This window comes from Dichotomopilus funicola (assembly GCF_033296635.1).
Source record: "Dichotomopilus funicola strain CBS 141.50 unplaced genomic scaffold C8A04scaffold_74, whole genome shotgun sequence".
Taxonomy (NCBI): domain Eukaryota; kingdom Fungi; phylum Ascomycota; class Sordariomycetes; order Sordariales; family Chaetomiaceae; genus Dichotomopilus; species Dichotomopilus funicola.
Window position 1 is genome coordinate 17,702 of NW_026944095.1, and position 20,561 is coordinate 38,262.

General features: G+C 57.9%; 4 protein-coding genes across 4 annotated transcripts; all 4 read left to right on the forward strand.

The window, feature by feature from the left end:
- Window positions 1-263: 263 nt before the first annotated feature.
- C8A04DRAFT_14783 (Pyruvate/Phosphoenolpyruvate kinase-like domain-containing protein) lies at window positions 264-1,135 on the forward strand (the record flags this gene model as incomplete). The annotated part of the gene is made up of 2 exons (XM_062778233.1): window positions 264-317; window positions 374-1,135. 2 exons carry the CDS (start codon window positions 264-266, stop codon window positions 1,133-1,135), a joined length of 816 nt encoding a protein of 271 aa, XP_062633965.1.
- A 2,274-nt stretch (window positions 1,136-3,409) lies between these two features.
- Window positions 3,410-16,314, forward strand: C8A04DRAFT_14806 (Nonribosomal peptide synthetase-like protein; the record flags this gene model as incomplete). Its single annotated transcript, XM_062778241.1, has 9 exons — window positions 3,410-3,729; window positions 3,793-4,106; window positions 4,177-4,356; window positions 4,418-4,670; window positions 4,835-5,034; window positions 5,203-10,203; window positions 10,240-11,552; window positions 11,601-13,206; window positions 13,343-16,314. 9 exons carry the CDS (start codon window positions 3,410-3,412, stop codon window positions 16,312-16,314), a joined length of 12,159 nt encoding a protein of 4,052 aa, XP_062633966.1.
- A 1,072-nt stretch (window positions 16,315-17,386) lies between these two features.
- On the forward strand, window positions 17,387-19,104 carry C8A04DRAFT_39750 (uncharacterized protein; the record flags this gene model as incomplete). Its single annotated transcript, XM_062784701.1, has 3 exons — window positions 17,387-17,616; window positions 17,670-18,237; window positions 18,277-19,104. The coding sequence occupies 3 exons, from the start codon at window positions 17,387-17,389 to the stop codon at window positions 19,102-19,104; spliced, it is 1,626 nt and encodes a 541-aa protein (XP_062633967.1).
- A 401-nt stretch (window positions 19,105-19,505) lies between these two features.
- Window positions 19,506-20,039, forward strand: C8A04DRAFT_31851 (uncharacterized protein; the record flags this gene model as incomplete). Its single annotated transcript, XM_062781893.1, has 1 exon — window positions 19,506-20,039. The coding sequence occupies one exon, from the start codon at window positions 19,506-19,508 to the stop codon at window positions 20,037-20,039; it is 534 nt and encodes a 177-aa protein (XP_062633968.1).
- Window positions 20,040-20,561: the final 522 nt, after the last annotated feature.

Below are 20,561 nucleotides of genomic sequence, written 5' to 3' on the forward strand. Positions count from 1 at the left end.
CAAAGCCTCTTACGCACAGGCAGCCCAAGATAACCCCTTTACCTCTGGCCTTCCCCTTTTGTCTTTCACTTTCTCTTCCCAATTACGTTGTCCCTAGCCCACGCCATGTGTTATACGCGGTCGATGCCTGCCTAGTTCTGGTATTTCCAATCCCACGGGCGTGCCCAGCTATATATCCACACATCTGCTGTGTCTTACCACATCCTCCTTGTCTCTGTCCACATTGTCTGTCCCACGTGGTTTTATAAACCCTCTCCTGCAGCATGGCCACCCACAACAATGTCCTGACGAAAGCCGTCGCCGGCCGGTTGTGCAAGGTCCGTAGTCTCTCATCCACCGTACCCCCTAACACCCATTCCTAACCCTACTACAGGCCATGGGCATCCGCATGGTCGCCAACCCCCTCATAGTGCAACTAGCCGCCAACGCCGGCTTCGATGCCCTCTTCATCGACCTCGAGCACTCCACCCTCTCCCTAGCCGACGCCAGCGCCATCGCCTGCGCGGGCCTCCTCTCCGGCCTGACCCCCTTCGTCCGCGTCCCCCACCAATGCGGCGTCGGCTTCGTCCAACAAGCCCTCGACAGCGGCGCCATGGGCATCGTGTTCCCGCACGTCCATTCAGCGGCCGACGCCCGCGCCGCGGTGCAGACGTGCAAGTTCCCGCCGTTGGGGATCCGCTCGATGTGGGGCCAGCAGCCGGCGTTGGGCATGCGCGTTACGGCGGTGGGGAGGATTGTGGAGGTTTGCAATGCGAGTGCGTCGTCGGTGATTGTGATGGTGGAGGAGGCGGCGAGTGTGGAGCATATTGATGCGATTGCGGCGGTGGAGGGGGTCGATGTGTTGTTGGTGGGTTGTTTGGATTTGTCGACGGATATGGGGGCCCCCGGGAAGTTTGAGACACGGTCGTTTCGGGCGGCGCTGGAGAAGGTGAGTGCTGCGTGTCGGAGGGCGGGGAAGGTGATGGGGTTGGCAGGGATTTACAATAATCGGGAGATGCATGAGTGGGCGATCAATACGTTGGGCGTGCGGTTTATGCTGTGCCAGCAGGACTCGAATTTGTTGGCTGCTGCTGCGATTGACTGTGCTGCGTCGGTGGCCAAGATTGAGAGGGATCGGATGCGGTTGCTGGGGTAGTTTCTTAAGGGTCAGGTTGAGGAAAGGTTTTACTATTTACGGTCAGGTCTATGGGCGGTGGTCTGTTCTTGTATAGATTAGGGTTGATATTGAAGTTACAGCAGTCATCTACGCGATAACTCTACGGGATGGTGCGTGACGTTGAGACCAATACGCTCATGTTACCTAGGTGGGTTTCTAACACAACTCCACGCTTCACGGATCACAAGCTCTCTTCTTACAAAAGTAAACGCTTGAAATTACTAAATATACCAGAATTCACGAGTAATTAATATGATTTCTATCTAAGTAGCTCCGCGCCCCTTCCGTCGATACTTACGGCTTTACTTTCAACTTGTATCGAATTGTCCTGTGCTGCATACGGTTACGGTGCCGAAGATAATTAATCGCTGAATGGAAACTCGTTTCTCGACCAGGTCATTTGGAAGAGAGAAATAATCATAGTCTTGTTTACATCCGATTAACACAGAGAACCAACATTTTGCACGAGTCCAATTTCAAGTTTACTCGGTATTTTTGAGGAGGCTCAGGTATTGATCCAATTGGAAACTCAATCTAGCGTGGAGTCACCTTTTGGACATAATTATTAATCGACTCATCGATAACATCATTGAATTCAAATTTGCCTGGGAATTATTGTATACTCGGGATCTATAATTGCTATTTTCATCCATGACCCTTTTTCTTTTTCCGTATCGCTGATACATCGGACACAATTTCTTACTGTCCTCGCAAAACAAGCGATAACTCTGTCGCGATTTAGGGTTTGCCTGTCATCATTCACTCAGGTCATCACATAACAAACCAATGCCAGCCCCTGGTCAATCTCAGCCTCAACTCCGACTGTCCCAAATGCGGGCTACAATGCCACCGACCTGCATCACAGCCGACAGCGTTCCTGGACCACATCTCGACATTCTCCGGCAGGTCAAGACCACAGGAATTCCGTATCTTTGCTGCGTTTCCGCATCCAAAAATATTCCGTGTCAGATTAATTGCAGATTTCTAGAACCGAAAATACCACCCTGTCGGGTCGCTGCAGCGCAACAACTCGGTGTTGTTCGGAGCTGTGTTCTTAGGTTGGTCTTGGCGCCTGAATCTCGCCTCAGTGAGGTTCTTGATATGGCAATCTGTCCGTGATTCCGAATCCGGTGCATTCACGGTTCAGTTCAAAACAGGACAAGGTGATACCACCTTGATGATACCTACTGTGCACGGCTATCGGAGTTTTGGTCCACCCCAGCACCGAGCGCACCACTAATGTTACATGGCCGCAATAATTACGGCCACGATACAACCGAAATAGGCACATCGGAGACCCACATTCCCCGACAGCTAACCGCATGGCAACCACAGGCTCGGGAATTCCAGAGCTCATTCCAGAACTGCATCGATTCACCACTCCACGTGTGGCGTGATGCCAAACAGCGATACCGACACACCGGACAATGCCATGCGCTTACCCGAGACATGTCCCCTTGATGCACGGCATCCCTCAGCTCGACCATGCAGGGGTACGGAATACACCTCGAATCCAGACCCTGAAAACTCCGGCCTACCATTTTTGGCATATCAGACGGGAGGCTTCAGCGAAGGTGACTCGGAGTCTGTCGTATCTTACCTCTTTAGCGTAGCATACCGCAGTATCATACACACCCACCACACTCCTCACCACACCATACCCAATCCAGCCCCGAAGACCGGTTCAATCGAGATGGCAGACCACGGTAAGCAACCGAACCAACTCGGCGGCCGGTCTAGGATCAAGGGAAGCGTCGCTCTCCGGTCCTGATCGGACCACAGTCGGACGACGGTCGGCCTCAGCGGACGGCCTAACCCGTTCCGTTACGCCGATTAGGCGGGGTTAGGGTTTACTTCTTCGAAGCTAGGAGTTGTGTTCGCTATGGACCGTATATATCCTACTCGGAAGAGTCCCATCTAGATTACTAGGCCAGGGATCGCCAGGTTCTCAACTCTTGTGCTGTCCTGCAGTGAACATTGTTTGCCTCGTTGTCTCCCTCGATCGACTGTGTCTTTGTTGACCCGTCCTTTGACTACTCGACCACCCGATTATTTGACTTACTCAATTTGCTCGATTAACTCGACGCCTGACTCTCGACTCTGTCCGACTACCCGTCCGACTATCGACTTGTCTCCGGGCCCAACCATTGCTACTATCCTTGCTTCTCTCATTTGACTTTGTCTTTCCACTCTCTACTAACCCAGAAACCCCTTGTTTACTAACCCAATCAATTCCTCTTCCCACCAACCAAAATGACCAACCAAGAAGAACCCATCGCCGTAATCGGCATGTCCTGCCGCTTCCCCGGCGGCTCTTCCTCCCCCTCCAAACTCTGGGACCTCCTCCGCGCGCCCAAGGACATCGCCAAGCCCGTCCCCGCCGACCGGTTCGATGCCGAAGGGTTCTGGCACGCCAACGGCTCGCACCACGGCGCGACTGACTGCCGCGAGGCGTATTTCCTGGACGAAGACGTCACGCGGTTTGATAACGCGTTTTTTAACGTGCAGGCGGGCGAGGCTGAGGCGCTGGATCCGCAGCAGCGGTTTTTGATGGAGACTATTTATGATTCTTTGTAGGTCCTTGGTCACGTTACACAGCGTTTCCGAGGGTTGGTTCAAGATACTAATGTGAAAAGGGTCTCTGCGGGCCAAACAATCGAATCCCTCCGCGGCTCCCGCGCCGCCTGCTACGTCGGCCTGATGTGCGACGACTGGTCGCAGATGAACAGCCGCGACTGGGACCTCGTCCCTACTTACGCGGCGACTGGCACCAGCCGTGCTGTCGTGTCGAACCGGGTCTCATATTTCTTTGACTGGCACGGCCCCAGCATGACGATTGATACGGCGTGCTCGTCGTCGCTGGTGGCGGTGCATGAAGGCGTGCATGCGCTGAGAAGGGGGGATGCGCCGATTGTGGTGGCGGCGGGGGCGAATTTGATTTTGTCGCCGGGTGTGTACTCTCTTTTCTCTGTCTCAGCCGGAGTTGTCCGTCTAGTGATATGTCGGTGCTGACTGTCTAGGCATGATGATCGCCGAGAGCAACCTACACATGCTCTCGCCCACCGGCCGCAGCAAGATGTGGGACGCCGCAGCCGACGGGTACGCGCGCGGAGAAGGTATCGCAGCGGTGGTTCTCAAGCCGCTCAGCGCGGCCCTGCGTGACGGCGACCCGATCCACTGTCTCGTTCGTGGAACTGGAGGTTTGTCTCTCTCTCATTCCCTTCCATATCCCAGTTTGTGTGGTACTAAGAAAAAGAAAAGTCAACCAAGACGGCCGCACCCCCGGCCTGACGATGCCCAACAACGTGGCCCAAGCCGACCTGATCCGCGACACGTATGCGCGCGCGGGGCTCAACATTTCCGACCCCAAGGACCGGCCGCAGTTCTTCCATGCCCACGGCACGGGTACGCCGGCGGGTGACCCGCAGGAGGCGGAGGCGATTTCCAAGGCGTTTTATGGGGAGAGTGAGGAGCATGAGCCGTTGTTTGTGGGGTCGATCAAGACTGTTATTGGGTGAGTTCTTTTCTCCTTGTTTGGGTGTTGATATCGGTACAGTGTGAATACCGCACAGTCTCCATCCGCACTGTCGCTGCATCATCCTGCATCATCCCACCCCCTTTCTCTCTCATTTTACTCTCTCTCATTTTACTCTCTTTATGCTTTCTAACACTCCATAGACATACAGAAGGCACAGCCGGTCTAGCCAGCCTGATCGGCACAGCCGTAGCCATGCAGCACGGCACGATCCCGCCGAACCTGCATTTCAAGAACATCAGCCCCCGCGTGGCCGAGTTCTGCGGACGTCTGAAGGTCCCGACCGAGGCGGTGGCGTGGCCTGAGGTGGATGGGCGGCGGAGGGCTAGTGTGAACAGTTTTGGTACGTCCCTTTGCACCCGGCGTTACTTTCTCTTGTCTAGGTGGTGTGGTTGGGTCGTGTAGTCGGGTTTGTCGTGGACAACCCTAACCCTGCCCCTGACTGACTCCACTTACCCCTGACTCCACTACCCCTGAGCAAGTAAACAAACCCCAACTAACAACCCCCCAGGTTTCGGCGGCACCAACGCCCACGCCATCCTCGAGTCCTACACCCCAGCCACTCCCACCACCACGACTTCTCCCCCTAAAAGCAACACCCCCTTCACCCCCCTCACCCTCTCAGCCGCCTCTCCCTCCGCCCTCCGACGCACCCTCACCGACCTCTACTCGTTCCTCTCTTCCCCTGAGAATGACAAGGAGGTGAATCTGCGAGATCTAATCTACACCCACACCACCCGCCGCAGCACCCTGCCCTTCCGCAAATCCATCCCCATTCCCTCCCTCTCGTCGTTGCTCTCCACGCTTGCGAGTCTGACCGACGCGTCGGCGGTCGACAGCGAGAATGGGCTCACGACGCGGTACTTCGACGTCACCTCCCCATCTATCCTGGGTGTGTTCACCGGACAAGGCGCACAATGGACGCGTATGGCCGCCCACCTCCTCGAATCTTCCCAGTTTGTTGCGGACCGGGTTGCAGAGCTCGACGCGGCGCTTACCTCCCTGCCGTCCGCTGACCGTCCCACCTGGACTTTGAAGGGACAGATCCTGGCTGCCGCGGAAGAATCCAAGGTTGGAGAGGCGGCTGTGTCACAGCCGTTGTGTACCGCCGTGCAGATTGTGCTTGTCGATTTGCTGCGGCAGGCTGGGATCGAATTCAAGGCTGTGGTGGGGCATTCATCTGGCGAAATCGGCGCTGCGTATGCGGCGGGGTTTTTGAATGCTGTTGATGCGGTTCGCGTGGCGTATTACAGGGGTTTGTACGCCAAATTGGCTGGGTCGGACAGCCAAAAAGGTGCTATGCTGGCTGTTGGGACGTCGTATGAGGATGCCGCGGAGTTTGTGGCGCTGGAAGAGTTTGAGGGACGGATTCAGGTTGCTGCGAGGAACTCGGCGACGAGCGTCACACTATCAGGCGACGCAGACGCCATCGATGAAGCGGCAGAAATCTTTCAGGATGAGGGACGGTTTGCGAGGAAACTCAAAGTCGATACGGCGTATCACTCGCATCATATGCTGCCTTGTGCTGAGCCGTATCGGACGGCCCTCGAGGCGTGCGATATCAAAGTGGGAGAGGGGAATGGGACGGTGTGGTATAGCAGTGTGCTGGAGGAACGGGTGATCACGCGGGAGGATGTCACGCCGCAGTACTGGGTCGATAACATGACTAGTGCTGTGTTGTTTGCCCCGGCTGTTGCCAACGCTCTGCAGGCTGCTGAGTCGCCGGCTAACGCGTTTGATATCGCCGTGGAAGTCGGGCCGCACCCAGCTCTTAAATCCCCCGCGCTGGACACCATCGAAGAAGTCGCCGGCCACCGCATCCCCTACACCGGCGTGCTCGCCCGCGGGAAGAATGACACGCTGGAATTCTCAGCGGCTCTCGGCTACCTCTGGACTCACCTCGGCGCAGGCAGCGTCAACTTCGACGCTGTCGAGCAAACCCTGTCGGGTGATTCCTCACCGAAGAAGGTCCTCACCAACCTCCCGACTTACCCCTTCGACCACTCCCGCTCCTTCTACGCGCTCACCCGCTTCACCGGCGCACACCGCAACACCCACGCGCCTCCCAACCCTATTCTCGGCCGGCGCTGCGTGGAATCCGAGACAGCAGACGCCATCTCGTGGCGTAACATTCTCAAGAGCGGGGAGATCTCCTGGTTACCCGGCCATCAGCTCCAGGGTCAAACTGTGTTCCCCGCGATGGGGTACGTGGCTATGGCCGTTGAGGCTGGTGCTGTCCTCGCAAGCGACGCCAACCGCCCCCTCGGACTAGTCACCCTCGAAGACGTCGTCATCGGCCGCGCACTGGCATTCACCAACGACAGTGCAGGCATGGAAGCCCGCGTCACCGTCCGCATCGACACCTCCACCGCCGACTCCATAACCGGCCACATCTCAGTGCACTCCGGTCTCCCCTTCGACGGTGCCCCTCTCGCCCTCAACTACGCCGCTACCCTCCGTCTCGCGCTGCACGACCCGGCTCCGGATACTCTCCCTGCTGTGAGGGCCGACGAAATCAACCTCGTCAAAACCGACCCCGCGCGCCTCTACTCCCAATTCACCCAGCTAGGCTACAACTACTCTCCCCCCTTTACGGGAGTCACTGCCATCCAACGCAAGCGCGGGTTCGCCACCGGCATAATCGAGGATATTTCGGGGGATTCCTGGGAAGACCAACTGATCGTCCACCCCGGCTGGTTGGATTTCGCTCTGCAAACCGCCTTTGCGGCGTACTCCTACCCGCATGATAACCGGCTCTGGTCGCTGCACGTCCCGACGGAGATCAAATCCCTCTCGGTAAACCCGTATTTCCGCGGGGCGAAAACCCTGCACTACCAATCCACTGCGCGTGAGGGGCTGGGAACCCCCGTGGCAGCTGACATTGACCTGTTTGCTTCGGAAACGGATACGTCTGCGTTTGTGCAACTGGAGGCGGTCCAAGTCAAGCCCTTTGCTGCGGCTACCCCGAGGGATGATGCGTTGTTGTTTGCGCGGTTTGTCTACCGTTTGGCTGCGCCTGATGCCGTGCTAGCCGTTGGGGAGGATGACCTTCTCCCGCCTGCGACAGAGGCAGTCGTCGCTGTCATCGAGAGACTAGGGTTCTACTACCTCCGCCGGGTGCACGAGACCATCACCCCCGCCGAACGGGATTCTGCACTCCCGCATTTCCGCCACCTCATCGATTTGTGCGGGAGGGTCGTGCCGTGGGTTGCGTCGGGACAGCATCCGCATGTGCCGAAGGAGGCGATAAATGATTCAGCGGGGTATGTCAATGCCCTGGTGGAGAAATACCATGATCGCGCGGATATCCGACTCCTCCAAGCTGTGGGGGATAATTTGGTGCCTGAGATTAGAAGAGATGGGATTATGCTCGAGCACATGATGAAAGACGGCATCCTGGACCGGTTCTACGAAGAACTGGCCGGCCTGGACGTAGCCAACGTCTGGATCGGGCGCATGGTCGCTCAGGTAGCGCACCGACACCCAGGGCTCAAAATCTTTGAGATTGGTGCCGGTACGGGCGGGACTACGAGGTCGGTGCTGCCTGCGCTGGAGGGGTCGTTCAACAGTTATACATTTACGGATGTGTCCGCTGGGTTTTTTGGAAGCGCCCAGGAGCGGTTCCGGCAGTGGGTTGACCGGATGGTGTTTGCGACGTATGATATGGAGAAGTCGCCCGAGGAACAGGGGTTTGAAGAGGGCGGGTATGATGTGGTGTTGGCGTCGAATGTGTTGCATGCGACGGGGCGACTGGATGATATGATGGCTAACACGCGGAAGCTGCTCCGGCCGGGTGGGTACCTGATGATGCTGGAGTTTGTGAGCAACGACCGGACGGGGATTACGGCGTGTATGGGTGGTCTGCCTGGTTGGTGGGGGAATGGGGTGTATGATCCTGCGAGAGGCGACGGGCCGTGTTTGACGCCGGCGCAGTGGGATGGATTGGTGAGGAAACATGGGTTTGCGGGGGTTGACACGCACACGCCGATTGGACCGCATCTGCAGTGGTATACCGTGCATTTGTGCCAGGCTGTGGATGATCGGGTGTTGGCGCTGAGGAATCCTCTCGGGGCATTGGGAACCCTAACCCTTACCCCTGAGACTTCCGACACCCTAACCCTGGCCCCTGAGACAATCCCTGAGACGCCTCTCTCGACACTGGCCCCGCCGCCTCCGGAGCTGGTCATCGTGGGCGGGACTACCCCTGGTGTAGCCAGCCTGGTCTCCCAGATCCAAACCCTGCTCACCCCCCGGTACTCGATCACGACCCTCCCGACGCTAGAAGAACTCCACACCCGTGGCATCGCCATCGGCAGCTCGGTCCTCTCGCTCACCGAACTGGACACCCAATTCTTCGAGCACCGCACCGCCGCCAAGCTCGACGCCCTCAAATCCCTCTGGCGCACCGCCGGCTCCATCCTCTGGGTCACCCGCGGCGTGCGCGATGCCTCTCCCTACTCCGCCATGATCCTGGGATTGGCGCGTGTGGTCCGGTTTGAGAATCCGAGTATCAACTTGCAGATTCTGGACTTTGCGGCGCATACCGGGGAGGTGGATACCCCGACTGCGGAGGTCATTGCTTCTGACCTGTTGAGACTGGAAATGGGCCGGTATTGGAAGGAGGAGAATGTCAATATCCTGTGGAGTGTCGAGCCCGAGGCCCATTACGAGAACGGGACGCTGATGATTCCCCGGATGTACCCCGACCGCGAGGCCAACGCGCGCTACAACACCCAGCGCCGGACGGTTTCCGAGGTCGTCAACCCCAAGGAGGTGTCTGTCGCGCTGGAGCCGTCACCAACAAACAACACCGGCCTGGAACTCGTCACCCCCTCGCCGCTGCGTCTCGCCCCGGCCGACGACCTCATCGAGTTGGCCGTGTCCCACTCCGTGCTGCACGCCGTGCATATCCCCGGCGCAGGCTTCTTCACCCTCGCGGCGGGCATCAACACAGAAACCACCAAACCAACCCTAACCCTCTCCGCCGGGCCAGTCGAGTCCAAACTCCAAGTCCCCGTCGAATGGACACTCCCCCTCAAAGAACCCGTCACCCCGGCCGTCCTGGCTGATATCGCCGCCCACCTAGCCGCCAAGTCCCTTTTGCAGGCTGCCCCCGCATTCGGCTCCCTCCTGGTCCACGATCCCCCTACTGTCCTGCGCGAGGCCCTGGACAAAGAAGCCGTCCGCCATGGCGCGCACGTCGTTTTCTCCACTTCCCAACTGCGCGAGGACGACTCCTCGGAATGGACCGTCATCCCCGCCAAACTGCCCACTCGTCTCGTGCAGAAACTCGTACCCGGTGACATATCTGCTTTCGCCAACCTCGCTGATCCGGCGGATGAGGCTGCGCAGGCGAGTGCTGCGTTGATCACCCGAGTTCTGCCCGCTTACACCCCGACGACGACGGTACGGGATGTACTCCGGCCCGAAGCCGGTGCTGTGCCGGAGCCGGTGGTGGATATCACGACGTCGCTGCGTGACGCCTGGAGCGCTGCGAGCAAGAAACGCCGGGGTGGACCGGTAGGGTTAGGGCTCGGGTTAGGGTTAGGGTTGGGTTCAGGGGTCGACAACAACACCATCTCCTTGTCCGACCTATCCGCTGCCCAACCCGGCGAGACTACTCCCCTCTCGGTGGTTTCGTGGAGCGACAAGAGTGTGCTGAGTAACCTCCGCCCCGTGGACGCCGGCCAAATCTTCCGCCCCGACGGCACCTACCTCATGTTTGGTCTCTCCGGCGAGGTCGGGCAGTCTCTCTGCGCGTGGATGGTCGCCCACGGGGCCCGGCATGTTGTGCTCAGCTCGCGGAACCCGAAACTCCATCCGCGGTATGTGGCTGGTCTGGCTGCGCAGGGCGCGGATGTGCGGGCGTTGCCGCTGGATCTTACGAATCGGGAGGCGGTGAGGAAGGCTGTGGGGGAGATTAGGAGGAGCATGCCAGAGGTTATTGGAGTTGCGAACGGTGCGCTGTTGTTGGAGGATGCGTTGTTTGACGGGGTGGTGTTTGAGACGCTCCAGAGAACGGCGGCGCCCAAGGTGGAGGGGAGTGCTTACCTCGACGAACTGTTCTATGACACGCCGCTGGATTTCTTTATCCTGTTTACCTCTGTCGCCAACATCACGGGTAACACCGGCCAGTCGGCGTATGTCATCGCCAACCAGTTCATGACGGCCCTCGCTGCACAACGCCGTGACCGCCGCGGGGTTCCCGGCTCGACGATAGCTATTTCCTCGGTACAAGGCCTGGGCTACCTCGAGCACTCCGACATTGACAAGGATCGGTTGGTCCGCTGGGGATACCGCAACATCTCCGAGCAGGACCTGCACATCCTCTTTGCCGAAGCCGTCCTTGCTGGCCGGCCCGGCGCCGCTGGTATTGGGGAAGTCGTGACGAGTATGTCCCCCTTCCGCGACACCGTCGAGATCCAGCCAAACTTGCGGCTCGACCCCAAGTTCAGACACTATCTCATCCAAGACGGTGGTGGATCAGCCTCTGCTGCGGGCGCCGGAGCAGGGAGTAAAGCTATCCGGCCGCGGGCGAGGTTGGCGGGAGCGACTTCGCAGGCAGAGGTGGTGGAGATTGTGCAGGAGTCGTTGACGGAGAATTTGAAGAGGATTTTGATGATGCCGGCGAGTGAGGAGATTGATCCGCTGTTGTCGTTGGTCGAGTTGGGGATTGACTCGATTATGGCGGTGGATTTGAGGACGTGGTTTTTGAAGGAGTTAGATGTGGATGTGCCCGTGTTGAAGATTTTGAGTCCGGGCGAGACGGTCAGGTCGCTGGGGGAAGAGGCGTTGGGCAAGATTCCGGCCGAGTTGGTGGATTTTGCGAATTTGGCCGAGGTGTCGGATAAGTCGGCTGAGGTCCCTGAGAAGGTGGTTCCTCAAAAGACTCCTCAGGTTGTTCAGAAGGAGAAGCCGGTTGTCGAGAAGGTGGACAAGCCAGTGGAAAAGCCAGTGGAAAAGGCAGTCGAGTCCGAAAGTGACTCCGACACAAACACCACACCCAACACCCTCGCCAGCTCTCCGGCTCTCCTATCCACCCCCGGCACTCCCGCTACCACCGTGGACGACTTCAAGTTCGTCCCCCCTGCTCCTCCCGCTCCCACTTCCGCCGTCTCCGTGTCTGACCTCCCCCAGATCACCGAGGCTATGACGTTTGGCCAGCGCCGCTTCTGGTTCCTGTCGCACTACGTCGACGACCCGACCACCTTCAACATCGCCTACCTCGCCCGCTTAACCGGTCGTCTCCGTCTTTCTGATCTATCCCGCGCCGTCCAATCCGCCGCCCAACGCCACGAAACTTTGCGGACTCGCTTCTTCTGGTCCGCCGACGACACCCGCACCCCGATGCAAGGTATCCTCCCGCACACTTTCATCCGCCTCGAGACAGCCACCATCGAAACCGAAGCCCAAGCCCAAGCCGAACTCGAGGCTATGCGTACCTTCCACTGGGACCTCGGCAACGGCGTGCCTTTGCGGATCAAGGTCTTGTCGCTGTCCGAAACATCCCACTTTCTTCTGCTAGGATCTCACCACATCTCCATGGACGGCCACAGTTTCTCCGTTTTCTTGCTCGATATTCACCAAGCCTACACTTCCCCGCCTCACCGACCCCTTCCTCCGCTACCGGAGTCGTCCCAGGCGCGTGCGTTCGGAGCAGCCCAACTCGCGGCCCACTCTTCGGGCGCTCTCAACGCCGCAATCAACCATTATAAAACCGTCCTCCCGGCAGCAGACCTCGCTCGCCCCATCGCCCTGCTTCCGTTGGCGAAAGTGTCGGTTCGACCCCCGCTAGACCGTTATGCGACTCACGTCGCGCGGACCCATCTAGACGCGACCACCACGGCGCAGTTGAAAGCCCTTGCTCGCTCCCAGCGGGCCACGTCGTTCCATGCCTACCTCGCTACGCTCCAGGCCCTGCTGTTCCGCCTCCTTCCCGCGGATACTACCCCGAGAGTGTACATCGGTATCGCCGACGCCAATCGGTTGGATGCCAAATTCCAAGCTGCCGTCGGGAATTTCCTCAATGTTCTTCCCTTACGCTTCGACCGTGGCAGCGCAGACCAAACAGTCGGCGAAGCCGTCCAAACCGCGCGTGACACAGCCCGCACCGCACTCCTCCACTCCGCTCTACCCTTCGATCTACTCCTCGACGAACTGGCCGTGCCGCGGTCCAACTCCTGGGCTCCCGTCTTCCAGGTGTTCTTGAATTATCGTTTGGTAGTTGCGGAGCATGCAGAGAAACGCTGGGTCGGCGCGCGGATTGGCGAAGAGACCTGGCATACGGCGCGCACGGGGTATGACGTGGCGCTGGAGATTGTGGAGGATCAGGGGGGGGCCATGTTGGCGGTGCATGTGCAGAGGGGGTTGTATGATGAGGAGGGAGCTGGGGTTTTGGTGAGGAGTTTTGCGAATGCGGTGAAGGAGATTGCTAAAAAGGGGGCTGGCGTGAAGACGGGGGGGTTGCCGAAGTGGGATGGGGCGGATGTAAAGAGGGCTTTGGAGGTCGGGATGGGTAGGTTCTGTTGACTTTTGCTGTTGACCCCTTTTCGTTGTTTACTTGGCCCGGTTACCCCGTGTTACCCGGATTTGTTTACTTACCCCTGAAACCCCTTTCATTTTCTGTGCTTACTGATACTAATGCACATTAGGGCCCTCCCTCTCCCTCACCTGGCCCTCCGTCACGCACCAAATCGACAGCATCATCGCCGCCAACCCCACCGCCATCGCCCTCAAAGACGGCACCTCCGTACTCACCTACGCCGACCTCGACACCCGCGCCAACACCATCGCCCACGCTCTCCTCTCCACTCTCTCAGCTTCCAAGTCAGAGTCCGCCGACCCCATCGCCAGCAAAACAGTCGGCGTCTTCCAAACCCCCTCGGTCAACTGGATCGTCTCCCTCCTCGCCATCCACCGCGCCAACGCCATCTACCTCCCCCTCGACCTGCGCAACTCCATCCCGCGGCTGAAGAGCAATGTCGCGGTCGCCAAGCCGGCTGTCCTGCTCGTTGATTCCCAAACAGCCGGCCAAGTTTCCCAGTTAGACGCCCCGGCCACGACAGCAGTAATCAACGTTTCCTCCCTGCCTGAGACGAGCCAAAAAGTCCCAACAACAACAGTGAAGAACTCCCCCGCCTACATAATCTTCACCTCAGGCAGCACCGGCCTCCCGAAAGGCATCCTAGTAACCCACGCCGGCTTAGCAGCCAACCTCGAAGGCTACCACCGCGCTTGGTCCATCCCCTCCTTAGCCTCCGTCGTCCTGCAACAAGCCTCCTTCGGGTTTGACGCTTCCTTACTCCAAATCTATGCCGCGCTCACTACTGGCGGCACTCTCCTCGTAGTCCCGGCTGAGGCGAGAGGGGATCCCGCCGAGGTGGTCAAGTTGATGCGGGAGCATGGGGTGAGTATGACGCAGGCGACGCCGTCGGAGTATGATATGTGGTTGCGGTTTGCACCTGAGGAATTACGCAGGTGTACGGAATGGAAGGCGGCTTGGTTTGGGGGGGAGAGGGCTGCTCCCGGACTGGTGGAAAGGTTTAGGGCTCTCAGTCATCAGTTGCCTAACTTGGAGGTGTATACCAGTTATGGACCGACGGAGAGCACCATCTCGGCGATGAAAGGACGTGCGGATGTCAGGAATGATTTGGAGTTGACTGTTCCCGTGCCGGGGCGGTTGCTGCCGAATTATGCGGCCTATCTGGTCGATGACGAGATGAATCCCCTGCCGGTGGGTGTGCCGGGGGAGATTCTTCTGGGCGGGGCCGGGGTCGGGGAGAATGAGTATCTTGGCAGGGAGGACTTGACGGAGAAGGCGTTTTTGCCGAACCCGTTCCCGGTGCCGAGCACGGCGAAGACTGCGGGGGGGAAGCAGAGGTTGTATCGGACGGGGGATTATGGAAGGTTGGATAAGTCTGGGTTTTTGGCTATTGAGGGACGGATTGCGGGGGATACGCAGGTGAAGTTGCGCGGGTTTAGGATTGAGTTGGTGGAGATTGAACGGGTGATTCTTAGGGAGTCGGAGGGGAAGATTGCGCAGGTGGTGGTTACTGTTCGCGGGGCGGAGGATGAAGATGCCTTTTTGGCTGCTCACATCGTTCTTGATCCGGAGCATGCCTCTTCGTCCGCTCCGGCTCTCATCGACCGTCTGCATGCTCGGCTGCCGCTCAGTCTGCCGCAGTACATGTGCCCGGCCGTTATCGTTGCGCTGGATACGCTCCCCCTGACATCCAACGCCAAGGTCGATCGACGGGCTGTTCAGGCTCTGGCTATCCCCGAGTCCGCTACCTCAACATCAGCGGATACCGCCACGGAGACTCAGCCATCTCGCCCTCTCACATCAACAGAAACCCGCCTCGCCCGTCTCTGGGCTGCCGTGCTGCCTCGTGCGGGTGCTATCGGCCCGCGGTCGGATTTCTTCCTCGCCGGGGGTAACTCTCTGCTACTCGTCAAACTCCAAGCCTCGATCAAAAAAGAGTTTGGCGACAGTCCGCGGCTGAGCAAGTTGATGAGTGCCACCGAGCTGGCAAGCATGGCCGCGTTGCTGGATGATGCAGCTGGCGCTTGGGAGTGGGAGAAGGAGGCTACTGCAGACGTGCCGGTGTCTGCTTCGTCTGGGAGTGTTCGCACCACCGGATTGCATGTCCTCGTGACAGGCGCGACTGGGTCGCTTGGTCAACGCGTCGTCAAACACCTCGCTTCTGACCCTGCCGTGTCTGCGCTCACCCTGCTCCTCCGAGCAACCGAAACCCGTCCCGACCCGACCACCGCCTTTTCCTCCCTGGCAACCACCACCAAGACCAAAATCACCATCCTCCCCGTCGACCTCACCACCGACCTGCCCTCCATCCTAGCCACCCTCTCCAATACCAAAGTCGACATCATCCTCCACAGCGCAGCCGACCGTTCCTTCTGGGACGGCTACCCCTCCCTCCGTCCCGTCAACGTCACTGCCCTCAAACATCTCACCGCCCTCGCCGCGCGTACCAACGCATCCCTTCACACCCTCTCCTCCGGCGCCCTAGCCGCCTTCGATTCTGACTCTGCCTCCGAAACCCGTCCCGACCGCGCGGATGGGTACCTTGCGTCGAAGTGGATTGCTGAGCGGTATCTGACCAACACAGCTGCGGCTGCGGCTAGCAAGGGTGGGGTGAGGGTTACGGCTCACCGACCGACTGCCGCGTCTGGGGGGGTCGATGGGGATGGGAAGGAGACGCTGGATAAGCTGGCGAGGGATATGTTACGGTTGTCGGTGGAACTGGGCGTGAGGCCGGATTATGCTCGGTTATCGGGGAGTTTTGATGTTGGTGTGCTTGAGAGTGTCGCTTCTTCTCTAGCGCACAACATCATTCAAGGCCAGAGTGATCCTCAGGGAGCGAGACTCAAGAAGGTGACATACCCCGGCCAAGCCCGCGTGGAAATCCCGGCCCTAGCAGCTAGAGCAGAGGAGTTACTCGCTGCGGGCGGGGAGGAGGCGGAGGGGGTAAAGGGACTGCCGACGGTGGGCGCGCTGCATTGGGTTGGGCTGGCCAAGAAGGCGGGGTTGTTTGAGTGGTTGTTGACTGCGCAGGAGTTGGTTGTTGAGGATGAGGAGGGGCGGAGGGTTGTTTCGAGGCGGTAGGGGGTATAAGTGGGTGGATGATGAATGGGATTGTGAAGGACAGAGGACGCGGATAAGGATGGCCGGCGTTGAGGGATTATTTCCCGTTTCTTTTGTTAGGTGGTTCGGCGCTTGGGTTGGCTTTTGTACTTCTTGTTTCTTTAATCTTATGATTCTAGATTCTTGTTTCGTTTGTTAAAGTTTAGAAACGGCAGATTGTTACTCGGCGGATTTTTTAGCATATTCAAGAGGAGAAATACAACATCCTCACACGCAGCTTCCCAGTGACGTGATCCCGTTCATTTCTTCGGTACAAATGTATTCTACATCTCGCCAATGTTCTGTACCTGTCACAGCATAAAAGGGTCCCACTTCCTGCTGCAATCGACGATTGTCTTTTGCTGCAACAGTATCGATAATCAGTGGGTCAGGGTTATCGTAGCATTTCTCCGGGCAACCAAGGTCCGTGTCGTGAAATTCATGTAAATGCAAATCGGTGTAGACAAGGCCTCTGCCCCCATCTTCCCCGCGTCATAACATAATTAATTGTAGACGTCCATACGACATCGTATCACTTGACCCTAACCCCTTTTCACAACCTTTCTTTTCAGTCACACCGTCCGATATCCATTGGTATGGTGCAAAGCCTATACCTATACTACAACCTAGGTACCCGGTCTCCACTCGCTCCGCCTTAACGGCCTTAAATTCACCTTCGGTACCTTCTAACTGGGTCTCCTACCTACAATCGAGACAAACAACAAGATGTGCTGATTTGACAGTGCCCCAGTACAGTACGAAGCGTCGTGACACTGGCCAGCTTCGAATGCTGATTTGGCGGGCTTGGTAAGGTGCACCGGTTGGTTCTGGTCCAGTGTTTGCTGCCCCCACTCATCGAATTGAAATGGCACTCGCTCGCAGACAATCTAAACAATTCTTGCAACCACAAAAGCAAGCTCTCAACTGAGCGCCGTCACCCCTGGCTCCAGATATCCCACAAAAGTCCCGATTAAGTAAATAGCATTCAACTGTCCCCTCATCGCGTCCAGCGTTCTTAACATCGTACTGACCTAGCCGCACCCTGCCAAGCACCATGTCGTCCGCCCTCTTTGGTACGTCGTCCGAGGCGATCCCTCAGTCCCTCCGCGACGAGTTGGACGGCAACGTGTTCCGGGGCGTCGATGGCTTCTTTGCCAAGTATTTCGAGAACAAATCCTGGTCCGCTACTGCTCAGAAAAAACTGCAGGAAGCCAAGTCGGCCGAGGTCATCAGGAAGCTATCTGCACAGGCGTCCGAGCTGGCTCAGCTCACTTTGACGCACTGGTGGAATGGCTTGCCGCGTTCCAATCTCTGTTCTTCACGGCCGACCAGCCCAGCGGCCTCAACCTCCACTTCCGCAGCCAGCCGCTCACCAAACCAGCCGGTCCTCTGAGCGCCAGCGTCTATCTTGAGACGTCGCATCTCCCGTCCGTCGCAGGGAACACCCGCGTGGTTGGAGAGTTCCATCACGAAAACGCCGCCCCTGTCGCTGTGGAGGATAACGATGACATCCTGCGCCTCTGCGGTCGCGCACTAGAGGTGTTCAAGGCCCAGTCGGCTCGTCTCTTCCTGCACGGCTTCCGAGTCTGCGGCACCACCCTGGAGCTCTGGGTCTTTGATCGGTCGGGGGCGTACAGCAGCGGCGAGCTCGACCTCGCGCAGCGACCCGACCTGCTGGTGCAGGTCCTCGTAAGCTACGCCATGATGGGTGATCAGGAATCCGGCTTCAATACCTTTGTGAAACATCTCGGGCCTGTTGGATCGGACGGCGGCTACGTCGCGTTCGATCAGGGCAACAAGTTATATCTCAGACCGAAGTTGATTGCAGCACCGAGCTACCTAGTTGGACTGGGAACAACCTGCTATCCGGCCTCAGTATCGCCAACAGGCGAGCCAGATGCCGTCGTCAAGTTCTCGTGGAGAGAGTAAGCGGTGCATACCGAGATCGAGCAGCTGAAGCAGGCGCGCGAACGCAAAGTCTGGGGCGTCCTCCAGCTCCTCGGCTCCCAGGACCTAGGCAGCGTCGCCGATCTTCGCTCTGGGCTGCAGTTTCCTGGGCCGTTTGTCAACCGGATCTTCTCCTGCGTGGCAACCGCCCCTCTTGGCCGTCCGATCCAGAAGTTCACGTCAATCCCCGAGCTTCTACACGCCCTCAGTGACCTTGTCAAGGCCCTCCGATCTCTCTATGTGGACGCGGGCATTATCCATCGCGACATCGCCATCAAGAACTTGTTCCTCGCTCCACATCGCAGCAGCACCGACGGCCCAAAGGGCGTCTTGATTGATTTCGACCAGGCCCTAGACCTGGCTACCGCCTCTCCTGAGCAGCCGCTGGTCGGATCCGATGGGTTCATGGCCATCGGCATTCTCTCCGGGCAGCGGCACACGTACCGACACGACCTCGAATCCCTGTTCTATGTGTTCCTGTGGTTTGCGATTGGGAATGACCACGAGCACGACGATGCGTGTGACATTTTAGAGGGTCTGCCCAAAACCTCCCGGCTCTGGAAATGGTGCTCACTGGACTTCCGTTCCGTTGGTCGGGCAAAGGCTGCCGACATGAGCCCGAAAGGCTTTGAGGCCATTTTGGATGAGTTCTCGGCTGATTTCGCTCCTCTCCGGGGCGTGGCCTGGGAGCTGCACGCGCTGATTTTCCCTTTGCGTGATGGACGGGTTTTTACGGGGACGGATACTGAGCAGGTGGCTGTCGAGGGGCTCTATACTGCGATGGCGGATGCTTTTGAACGGGGTGTCTTGGCACCTCAGAACTAGGAGACTGGTGCGAAGAGGATGGATGACGAATGAGTGGGATGGAACCGGATTTCGATGGAATACATGACGGAGATAGGGATGGCCGGCGTTTAGCGGCTATTTTCTGTTTCTATTGTCAGGCTAATTTGGTGTGGGGTTGGCAGTTCTCCGGGGAATCAAGACCCGTGTCGTAAGATTCATGTACACTTTGATTTAGTGTAGACAAAGCCTTTGCCCCCATCTCCCAGGCGTCTCGAGTAACCGATCCCTTACTACGGCTTTCTTTGCAGTCTCACCTCCGGAGATCATTAACACAAGCCTGTCACAATGCACAGTTTAGTTGGTTCCAGAAACGATACCTTTGTAGTTCCTGTGTACTAAAAATCAGAATAAGTACGACTGCTCCCGAGTAATTCAGTGTAATGGAACACGTACTGACCCACGTGCCAAACCTGCTACCCGCCTACCTTACACCCCGAGTTCCAGAGTCGCGTAACCATCGCCATAATGGCCCCTGCACCCTCATCCCCCGTCAAAAAGCCAAATTCAAGCATTCCACACCCCGAAAGAGGAACCGCATCTTCGCCTACTACTCCGCCGGCATCTCTGCCAAAGCAATCGCGGTCAAGGAGGATGTGCTGGAGTCCCACGTGCGAGGCGTAATCCGCCGCTTCTCGGCACAAGACTTCGGTGTCAGTCGACCCAGCCGTGGTCGGCCGCAAAAGCTTACAGAACGCGATCAACGGGTTATTTTGCGCGAAGTGGCCAAGGATCCCTTGATACCGCTCGAAACCTTGCGCAAATTGACCGTTCCACACGTGTCGCGGGGGTGTTTACGCAGCTTCCTCACGAAGCAGGGGATCCGCTTAGACGATCAGGGCCCCGGCTCGGATGCGATCGCGACTTCACCAACACAATCGAAACCATTAACACAACAATCTAAACGCCTAACCTAGGGATCTCATGTTCACCCTCCATCTCCCCCTTTAATTGCAGATGCAATTCACACGGATGAAACACCCCAAAATCACCCACGATAACTACACGTCACGCCATGCACAAACACCCCGGTCGGCTGGCCGTCAAATCTTGTCACTCTTGTGGCAGTCGCCAAATGTCACTATCAAACAATATCGTTAGGACTTAACGGACACCGACCTGCTCCCTCAGGCCTCTATGCGGGCCGCACTATCAGGTCCCCAATGGGCCTTTAAATGGGCCTCCACCGTTGCAACATCTCACACACCAACCGTCGCCGTTACCGCCCGCCCGTCAGAGGTTTAACCGACACAACCGCCGGTTGGGATACGTACACACCGTCACGCAGGGGGGCGAAGCGGCATTGGGGATGCAGTCCAGAATGGCGAGGTATAATTTTAGAAATGGTGACGTTGTACGGTTTGGAGGAGGACGTCAGAGGGGTTAAAAGGTTTGCATGGCGTTTATGGGGGATTCCTTGGCATGGCGTTAGTTTCTCG